The following is a 10,925-nucleotide window of genomic DNA, read 5'->3' as shown; positions in this document are numbered from 1 at the left end:
GTAAAGACAGTGAGCGCACTACAGTAAAAACCACAAAAGAAGACAAAAACAGGACTGAAGTTTAAGCAAAACCCAGAATAACACTTTAACAGCCACTACTGCAAAACATGACAGGAGTAACACTGATACAGCAGAACAGAAGGTGACTTTAGCGTACAGCATGTCGAGAGGAGGGAAATTATTTAAATGCCTTTTCAAAGCCCTTTACCTGGACAGTGTAAACAGAGAAAAGAAGAGAAGAAGAGAAGAGGAGAGAAAGACAGAAGAATCCTTTAGTTGGACATCATCAGCGTGGCCAAACAGGCTTCAGTTGGTCCTCACAAGATTCATGTACTAAAAATCTGTTTCTTAATTAACAAAACAGTAAGATTATCATTGTTTTCTGTTGATATGGAAACACACTTCAGACTGACGTCCCTCTGCACCCCGGGGACAAATGAACGTAACTGGAAATCTGAGGTTTTCACATGACAACAGTGATACACCGACACTTTGGAAACAGTTACACAAGGATCTTCATGCAGTAACGGGTTAAGGTGAAAATGATTGGTCCTCCAGTGCCGAGCACATCCCGTCCCATCAGACATTAAGTGTTTAAGTACAGTACTGAGGAATGTTTTTGTTTATCTAGACAGAAGAAAAAGTAAAAATCTTCAAAGTATTACAAAAAAAACCCACAATCAAAGTGGCTAAAATGTGTTTTGCTGTTGAATTTCAGTATATTTCTTCACTTTTGTGTGTTTTGGTCTTTTATCCGTGACTCTTTAGTCTCAGTGGGAACTAGAGCCCGACTGATATTTTTATAGCAATACTGTCTTATCAAATTTTACATATTATCTATATCAGTATCGGTGTGTATGTTGTCTGATAGGCACTGACATGAAAACATGTTTATTTTATTTTTTACAGAAGATTAGGCCTCATGCATGAACATTTTCATATTCTTATCTTAAATTTCTCTTACTTTTTTGGTGCTGTGGATTCATATGAACATGCAACGTCAGATTCAGCAAACTTTTGTAACTTCAACACTCCATAAATACCATATAAGGCTTCGCTTCCTCCCCCTTCATGTCAGGAAGTGTTCATTTACAAAAAATTTAAAACACGGGAGAATTTGTGAATGTGACCAGCTCTCCTAAATCAGTCATTTTAGCTTTATAGGCAGCATTTTACGTACATTATGTATCCCTTCTCTTTTTTAGTTCAAGTTTATTTTGTGCCATTTGTGTTTTAGTTATTCAGAATTATTAAAATCATCAATCATTAATAAGAAAGTTTACTTTTTCAGTGACCTGTCACTTTAAACAGTGAAGTATCCTGCCTCCAGTAAGTGTTTGATAACCACATTTAAGGGATCACTGCAAAAAATATGTTTATGTATGTGTTACACATATATCAGCCAAGATATTGATGTCAAAATGTTTTTGACCCTCTACTCATTTAAACTTCAGTATCAGTCAGGCTCTAGCGGGGGCTGTAACACTGATAGTGTTGGTGTGTATTGTGGTGAACTGCAGTATCTCAATTCCAAAAAGGTTAAACTAAAACAAAAATACTTCCTTTGTGCTAAAAATACTTTCTATACAAATCTAACTCCTTCACCTCTGGGGATGTTCATTACAACAATATCAATAGCACGTTTGAATTTAAAAGCAAATCACACACAAATGCATGTACACACAAACATACAGTATGCACACATAAACAGTAAGTCTAGAAAAAAAGGTCCAGTAGTAAACATTAGAGGGCGCCACTTGCAAATCCATCTTTCCATCATGTCTTATCATTTACAGAAGATTATCTTCATTTCAAGCCTCCTCCTTTTTATCGTTTCATACTTCATCCAAACTAAAATATTCACATTTTTAAACCAGTTTATTGTTAAAAAAAGAGGGGGAAAGATACAGTATGTTTTACATACATTACAATGAATCCCCCTCTCCTTTGCCAATATTTGGTACAATCCATCACTTGCCACAGGGCTCACATGTCCACTCACACACACAAACACACTATATTTAACATTTTCACTGTCATGTATTGTCCCCTCCGAACTCTCAAACAGATTTCAGCAGTCAAATTCCAGTACGACCAGTATCAGACAGCAGTTTTCTCGTCTTAACGGCATATTTAGACAGCTAACGAATTCTGCAAAGGTAGGTTGTTTTTGGGATAAGAGGAGGAGAAGCACGTTACGTACAGTAGCTTACAAAATGTTTTAAATTCACTACAAAGAAGAAGGAGGAAGATGGATGTGTCTCCTGCTCAGGTCAGCGGTTAAAACGATTGAGGGCAGAGGGAAGAGTGATGGGATGTAATGCACATTCTTCTTGGAAAATGACAGCAGTGTAGGCAATGATACGTGGAGTGTTCATGGGTGGAAATACGATAAAAACTGTCTGCACACCTAATATCAGTCCCCGTCCTGCATTTCGAAGCAGCAGGAGACTTTGTCTGGATTCACAGGCTGCTAGTGAAGATAACAGGTCGACTTCATGAACACCTCGCTTCACACGCTGTGACCTTTTCAACGCAGAAAGTGACGAAGAAGAGCTGCCTTTCTGTCTCAGTCTTGTTTTTCTATCATTTTCCTCTGAGCGTTTCCTCCTTTAATTGCCCTCGTGGCACAGATGCTGCTGAAGGTTTATTGAAGGTAGCACTACCTCGACTCCATGAAAGCCGTGTGATGCATTTTTATCTGAAATGTTGCAGCCCTCCTGCGCAGAAATTAGTGTTTTGATTGCTTCCTCACTGCAATCCCACCGGAAACGACTTGTTATGGCTTGAAGCAGCCAAAATAAACTTTAAATCAAATGTTCCGAGATACTTGAATTAACTCCTTGGCAGACAGGTCCATTTTCCACAGTAACAGAGGAGGTTTGAAGTCAAATCCGGCGTGTGATGACTCACGATGTCTGACATTTGACCACATCGCCTTCAACAGCAGTCAGGAGGCTCTGCTCTTGCGTCTTGACATTCGAAGAGAACAGAACAGGACCGAAATGGCCAAATAAATAAGACCTCTGAGTGGTCTGAGGGGAGAGAACCAGTGCGGGACCACTGTCGGGACATACTGAGTTCCTGTTGGGTTAATAGGCAGTTGATTAGGTTGGCACGGTCAGGTTAGGTTTTCTGTCCCAAAGAGGTTTGAAGTAGCGATTGTGTGTTTGTTGTTTTGACGTCCTCGTGTGCATTTGGCCGTCTCAGATGCGAACCGGGGGTCCGCTGGGGGCCGTGAGGGGCACTTGGGAGCCGCAGTCATAGTCGAGTTCGCCCATCCGGGAGCGGCTCATCATTCGACTGTGGGAGTACGCTCGTCTGTCTGTCTGTCGGTCCCTGAAACTCCTGATGTAGCTCTGTGGACACACAGATGAGACGGGGTTAGAGAGGGAATATATTTTTCCAAAAATCATGCTACAAATAATATTTAAATGTAAGGTTTATTATACTTTTTAAAATTCTATTTCACTTTTATTGTTTATTACTTCCTTTATATTATATTGCATATATTGTGTATAATGTAATTTTTTGGCTTGGCAACATGTTTGATCTAAAACCAACCACTAAGCTGTTTACTTTGAAATTCAGTTGATGGAAAATAATGTTCATAAAATGGCACAAACAGCAGTCGTCAAAGCAAACACTCATGTACAACCTTTGTTAAAGGGACAGTTCGCCCCAAAACTACATATTTTCCTCTGACACACTTAGAAATAAAGGTGCTAACTAGAACCGTAAAGGGTTCTTTGGCTTGTCCCCAGAGAGGAACTCTTTTTGGTTTCCTGGTAGATTAAGGAACACTTTCAGCGAGTTCTACCCAGAACCTCACATAAAGGTTTAGGGCTAAAACACGCCACCGTGTGTGCAGTGACACAGTGTCATACGATGTATCACCCATAACACTTCTCTTGAATATAACAGAACTCAGCCTGTGGTGCTTGAAACACACAAAAAATACATTTAAATTATTCAACAGCAGTGTCTCTGTCCAGAAATCATGACCCGGCTACTCAAAGTAATCCACAGACCTTGTTCTGAGCAGTTTCATAAAGGAACTACTGTCTTTCTACAGTAGAATTGACTGGAACTTCTAGTCAGGTTACTTCTTTCTTTCTTTCTAATAGAAAGAGCGTAGTTCCTATATATCTCCAAAACTCTGCAATTCACACCTAGACAATCTAGATGGACAAATAGCGCTACAGGCCAGAGGAAAAATGTGTATTTTTGATTTTGGGGTTAAGTGTTCCTTTCATGGAAATGTTTAACATTTTTGAAATTATGCGTATTGGCTTTCTTGCCAGGAGTTGGATAAGAGGATCAATACCATTCCTGTATCTGTCTGATCAATATGAAACTGGAGCAGAAACAGTGAAAAAAAAGAGGGGAACAGCTCAGTTTCAAACATCATCCACCTACCAACTAAAGCTCAAAGTGACATTAATTTGTTTTTGTGTGCAAAACAAAACTGTAAAAAATTTAAATTTGTAGTTTTACTGCTGTACTTTTTCTTGGCAGGGAGCAGTGAATTCCTGAAGTCTCCACTGGTTGCCCGGCAACCCGACTGAGACAACCAGACATCAGGAAGTTGCTGTTCCTTGCCAAGAAGTAGTCCCACACATCCACCCTGGTAAAACATTGGTAGGTGGATTTTGTTACCATTACACAGAGCCAGGGTAGTTTTTTTTTTTCCAGTCCTCACGCTAAAATAAGCTAACTGGCTGCTGGCAACAGGTTCATTATGAAAATGAAGACAAGAGTGGTTTCAATCTTCTCATCTAACTCTTGGCAAAGAAAGTGAAAAAGCATAATAAAATAGTAAAGTACGGACTATAAAAGTGAAATACAGAAAATGCCCAAAGAAACTGATTTAAAGGGATAGTTTGGATAATTTGAAGCTGGTTTGTATGAGGTCCTTGTCCGTAGTCTAAACATAGATGGCGGTCAGGACATCCCCGGTTTAGGGAAGCAGCAGGAGTACCAGTGAAGGGCACTGAGCAATGAACTGCTGTGGACAGAGTCAGCAGCAAAGTGTAGTTTAGCCACAGAAAAAAAGCCTACTTACAAGAATCAATATCAGTTTAAATGGATGCTATATTTAGAATATTTTAACCACTTTACTTTGCTGTCAAACAGACTTTTCTGATAGGAAACTGCCATTATAATGAGGCAGTATCGCTCTCTCCAGAGCAACGGGACTCCTGTTGAGTGACTTTGGTGTTTTAAAAGGTAAGTTCAGATTCACTGAAGTCACACAATAACACAAACAAACTTCCAGACTGAGGCAGCCATAGAACAGCAACTCTCATGTTCTGCGAGGTAAAATTACTGTTTTTGCCCAAGGAAACTGGTTGAGGGAGAGAGTGCAATATTTGGCTTATAAGGCTGTTTGACATCGAAGTAAAGTGGTTAAAATATTCTAAATATAGCTTCCCCTTAGACTGATATTGATTGGGCCTTTTGTAGGGTGGGTAAAATCCGTTTTGCTGCAGATCCCGTCCACACCAGTTCATAATTTAGCCTCTGTGCTGGTTCTCTTCTCTGCTTCTCCAAACTGGAGTGATGTTGACTGGTATTTACTGTGGGTACTACATTGCCTATTGTTACATACCACATACAACCCAACTTCAAAATAATCCAATCTATCCCTTTAAAAAGAAAAATAATTTCTGGTGGCTGCATGTTATGGATGTGAGCTATAAGTGGACTAAATGATTAGGCCTAAACGCTGCAATCCTCACTAGCTGGCACCAGAAATGTTAATTACTGTCAGATAAACTAATTATTAATATTTTATTAATGTACAATGCAGATTAACTGTTGCCCCTAAGATGTTACGCAGCTGAACACCACTAGCTGTGGCTACAGCTCCAGCAGGCAGCAGCCCCTGCTCCGTTTTTTTTAAACCTTTATTTATTCAGGGTAGGTTCGCTGAGAGTGAGGCTCTCTTTTGCAGGAACACCATGATCACATTCACACCTGGAAGCTGCCCAGCACAACCACAGCCATTAGCGCAACCTCTTCTTGCACTAATGGCCAGATGTTGTAATCTAGCAAGGTGGACAAAGTGGGGCCGATGTCCTGTAAAACCAGCAGCGTTTTTGAACTGGAAATGAAAATAAGGATGTATGTAGGTTGTGTCAGAATAAACTAGCATCTAAAAACTCGACCAGACCAATACGTAACGACATTCAGCACGGGCATATGGACATTAACCTGTGAGGAGACGAGGCTGCTAGGCCTAGCATTGCTAACATTAGCCACACTGTGCGGCAGTTAACGTTATAATGTCATACGTGACATTGTTTACCTGCGGACACTGTGATCCTGCTCGGTCTACAAAGATAGTGCATTTAGTGAGTTTTTATCATGTTTTGTAGGATAACGTTCAGTGTTCATAATGCATGGTGCAAAGTGCCACACATTTCATATATTAAATACAATTTGGACAGTGTTTAACCTTACTGATTCATAAATTTAGCTAGCTTGACTATTTTTTGAGTGTTTTCTTAGGAAAGCCACATATTCTAATTTGTTTTAAGTAAATTAGCGCATAAAATAAAAACATTGGAAATATTACTGGAGAGCTTTTTTTATTATTTCTTGAAATGTTTTTTGAAAGCCTGAGATTTTGACCTATAGAATCTCAGCTTCGTTTCATATTAAGAATAAGGAGTCTATACTGTTTCTTACCGGGGACAGCACGTCTCCGTCAAAGCGTCTTTTAGGGTTGGCCTTGCGGTGGTAGCCGGGTTCAGTCTGAGGAGGGGGGACTTTAGGCGGCTGAGAGCTCTGGGCTTGGTGATGAGGGTGGGATGCGGCTGGGTGGTGGTACTGCTGGTGGTGGTGGTGATGGGTGTGGGCTTTCTGCTTGTGGCTGGTCTTCTGGTTCTGCCTTTTTTTCTTCTTCTTGTTCTCCTTCTCCTTTTTCAGCCTCTCTTCCCGCTGCCGGATCCGCATGAGCTGGACCCTCCGCTGCTGTCGACTCAAAACCACTGGAGACGAAATAAGACACAGGTATGATAATGTGTGGAAAGGAAAAAAGAGAAAGTGGGAGCAATAGATAATCACAAGTGAGTGAGATAAAGACGGATGATAAAGACAGAACAATGCAGATTTTATACAAATAAAACTGCACAATTTTAAAAACAATTGAATCAGAACTTCAAAATTATGTTGTACCAAACATTTAAACTAGTTTAAATAAGAAAAAATAGATTTAAACCATAGTTTAATATTTACTCTAAGCCAATTCAATATTAACTTTAAACGCACAGTTGTGGTTAACTTTTATAATTACTGCCTTTCAATTGAATTTAAAAATGTGGCTCTTTGTTCTTTCATTTCAGTTGATAATTTGACCAACAAGTGTTTCTTACAGGAGAAATTGGAGCTTCTCTGCTGAGCCATCATGAGCATGCTAACTAGGCTAACTAACTTTTTAGCTAGCTGACAAACAATGCAACGCTAAATCAACTTTTTAGGTAACTCGGCAATGTAATGTAACATTTAGTTAGCTTTTTAGCTAGCTAGCAAACAATCTAATGTTTTGTTTGTTTATCTTTTTAGCTAGCTAGCAAACATGTTCATGTATTATGTTTTGTTAACTTTTTAACTAGTTGTAATGTAATGTATTGTATTTAACTTTTATAGCTAGCTAGCAAACAATATAACTAAAAAACTTTTTTTTTTTAGCTAGTTAGGAAAAAATGTAGCATTAGTACACTTTTTAGCTAGCTAGCAATCAATGCAACATTTTGTTAAAGAAAACGGAGCAACCAAATTTAAACCACACCAGCTGACTAGAGAAATAAGAGAAGCCCTCAATCAGATGGGAGTTTTTGGAATATTATAATTAGCTTTTAAATGCTGATGGTGAACGATCTCTAGGGGGTTATTGTAAGTACAAGTTAAAAAAGAAAATGAAGGAAAAAAAACCCACAATGTCCATTTCATCATTTCCTTCACTCTAGTCAGTCAGTTGGTAGACAGATAATTTTCCTTGCAGCATGTACTCATACTGAGCTGCTCAGTCTCCTGACATATTGTGAGTGGGTGAGAGTGTTCGTGTTATTTCCACACCCTTCTCCAGAAAAGAATGTCCAAACTCCATCCTGTCTCGCTGTCCATTTTCGGGCACATGTGTTTGTAAAGCATTTTGTGTCAGGGATCCGTTTCATGTTTATTATGTGCGGTCAAAATGTTGCCACAAGCACAAGGACCCCGCTGAACTTTACGAAGACAAGATGTACTGTATGCGTCATAGTTACCGTGTGTATGCGCGCGTGTGTGGGTGTGGAAGTGTTATGAGGTCTATTGTTGTTGCTTTGTGCGGGCGGACAGCTAACGAGGCACCATCTGCCAGGGAAACTGCTTAATGATACCCCCCTTTTCTTTTCCTCTGCTCACCCCACCTCAGGCCCCTCTGGATACAACCTACTGTGTGTGTGTGTGTGTGTGTGTGTGTGTGTGTGTGTGTGTGTGTGTGCATGTGTGTGTCATTATATGCCTATCTTTGTGAGGACCACTCAGCTTTAGACCTTGGGAGGGAGGACATTTTTCTAAAGAGGCTGTTTGAGAAACCCTTGGAAATAAGGTTCCAAAATAGTTCTCTCTGAAGCTTCTACCCAGAATCCTTTGCTTTTGAAGAACCTTTCTTTGAAGACAGGGTTCATCAAGGGTTCTTTGTAAGACTAAGGGTTCCATTTCATCCAAAGAACCCCTGAAATCCTTGAAGAACTCTATCATTAAGGGTTAATTGAGGGTTCTTTGCACCGTAATATAGAAGGGTTTTTCAGTAGAACCCCCAGGGGTGCATTCTAGATGAAACCCTTAAAATATAAAAAGGTTCTTGGTAGAAACCCTTAGGTGGGTTCTTGTTAGTACTCTTAGAAGGCGGAAAGGTTCTGGATAGCACCCCGTATGCCTTTTCCACCAGCATGGAACTGGCCCCATAACCGGTTCAAGCACATAATTTTGAATTTTCAACCAAAAATAAACTGGGCCAGAACCTGAAAAGCTGGTTCCCAGCTGGAACCAAATAATAGCAGGTTTACTTGATTACAATGATTCCACTTAAAACTGGTGAAATTGTGGCCAAATTCACTAGACAGCACCAAGGTTCAAAGGATCTTGAACAGAAACGTGTCAAGAACCAGAGCAAAGTTGGTGGAACAAGGCCCTACTAGTGTACAAGTGTGTGTGTGTGTGTGTGTGTGTGTGTGTGTGTGTGTGTGTGTGTGTGTGTGTGTGTGTTCTATCATTGTCAACACATGCAGGCAAAAAAAAGAAGAAGAACATGTGCAAGCTAATTCATTCATGCCCGTGTCCTGCATGCTATTCAATCAGCTGACAGACACACGATTTTCCTTACTGCTCCACTCCAGTGCCCTGCTTACCCATTGTGCCCCAGTTTATCCCCCTCCCCTGCCCCTGCCCTTCCCCCAACACACCTGCCCTCTCCTTTCCCCCGTCCTCGTTCCTCTGTAAATACAGTGCTTCACAATATGAGGGATGTTTTCAGCAGTTGTAAAAAAAAAACGTTTTGTAAATTACATTTAAGATTGCATGCTGTCGGGGTCATTTCAAAGTAGTTTCTATATGATAATGACCCTTACTGACCTGGCTCTTATCGCAAAGCAGCAGGAACCGCAATAACATTTATAGTTCTCTTGCTAGAGCTTCCCCCGCGTTGTGTCCTTCATTTATATTCCCATTTATATTCCCAATCACAGGCTGCTTCTACGGCAATAGGCATGAAATGCACTCCACATACGCAGGAGATACAGAAATGTAAAAATGGTGTTTTCTTTTCCCATTACTATTTTGTTACTTCAGTATTATTATTTTCATGCAATCCCATTTCCACCTGTAAAAGGAAAAGAAAATCCACATGAGAAGTCATAAATATTAGATAAAAGTCGATTATGAGACAAAAGTTGCAGTTATAAGACAAAACAGACTTCTTATATTCTTTTATCCCTTAATTCTGACTTTTTATCTCATAAAGCTGACACCTAATATCTGTGCAATTTTAACTGCAGATTCAGATTTTTAGCATAATTACAGCATTTCATCTAATTCTGACTTTCATCTCATTATTATAACGTATCTCATCATGACTTTTTTATCTCATAATTATAACATTTTATCTCATTATTATAACTTTTATCTCATAATTACGACTCACAATATTTTGCTTTTACAGGTGGGAATATGCTTCCACATTTTATGCTTGCTACTATGCGGGGCCCTGAAAAAAATCCTCATTACTATTATTTTTTTTGATATAAGGTATATTAATTGTAAGGTAACAGGTGCAGTGAATGATGTTCACTGTTGGGCCAGTTTTTAATAATGTAGCCACATGATGAGGAATAAAGGCTCTTTGTGCTTCAACAAAGCAGTGTGTCTTGAATTTTTGGAGAATTGATTCCCTTTCTTATAGTTAGGCTGCCTGTGCTTCCTTCATGTCTCTATTCCTTTCTAGGTCTCTTCCCCCCCACACTCAGTTGCACAGTTTTCAAAATAGCACTAAAAAGCTTCTTCTATCTCTTTGCCCACACCCTCTGACTGGAAGCCATGGCAGCCGGGTGTTTAATCCCATTATTTGAGGCCATGTGTGACTTCTTCTAAGACACTACTCTGCATGTCACACGCCAGCAAAAGATCAAATGTAAGAGTCTGTGTGTCTGCATACAAATGAATGAGATGTGTGTGTTTCGGTTTTTCTGTAATCAGTGTTTGAGTGAGAGACTGCGCTGCAGAATATTTCCGTCTCTGCTTGTTTGTGTGTGTGAGTTGTGTGTGTTGTGCGTGCAATCGTGCCATCTGTGTTGTGGTTTGCTTTCAAAATGGATGTTTTCGTCAACACACTCTGCTGACAACACTGATGTTTGGCGTATTCAGACTATCCCACACACACA

The 10,925-nt window shown here is 39.8% G+C and overlaps 1 protein-coding gene across 1 annotated transcript in view; it reads right to left on the bottom strand.

Annotated features, from left to right (window-relative positions):
* Nucleotides 1–2,780: 2,780 nt before the first annotated feature.
* The window catches only part of tmem198aa (transmembrane protein 198aa), a 57,993-nt gene continuing 49,848 nt past the window's right edge, over nucleotides 2,781–10,925 (bottom strand). The window contains exons 6-7 of the mRNA XM_084725319.1: nucleotides 6,694–6,995; nucleotides 2,781–3,359 (exon numbers count right to left, since the gene is read on the bottom strand). Of these exons, the coding sequence (XP_084581445.1) occupies nucleotides 3,207–3,359; nucleotides 6,694–6,995 (455 nt within the window). The 3' untranslated portion in view covers nucleotides 2,781–3,206. The remainder of the gene's footprint in view (nucleotides 3,360–6,693; nucleotides 6,996–10,925) is intronic.

Source organism: Lutjanus erythropterus, chromosome 8 (genome assembly GCF_056507025.1).
Source record: "Lutjanus erythropterus isolate fLutEry1 chromosome 8, fLutEry1.hap2, whole genome shotgun sequence".
NCBI classification, from domain to species: domain Eukaryota; kingdom Metazoa; phylum Chordata; class Actinopteri; order Lutjaniformes; family Lutjanidae; genus Lutjanus; species Lutjanus erythropterus.
The sequence above is the reverse complement of the archived record's forward strand: the minus strand, read 5'-3'. Positions and strand labels throughout refer to the sequence as shown.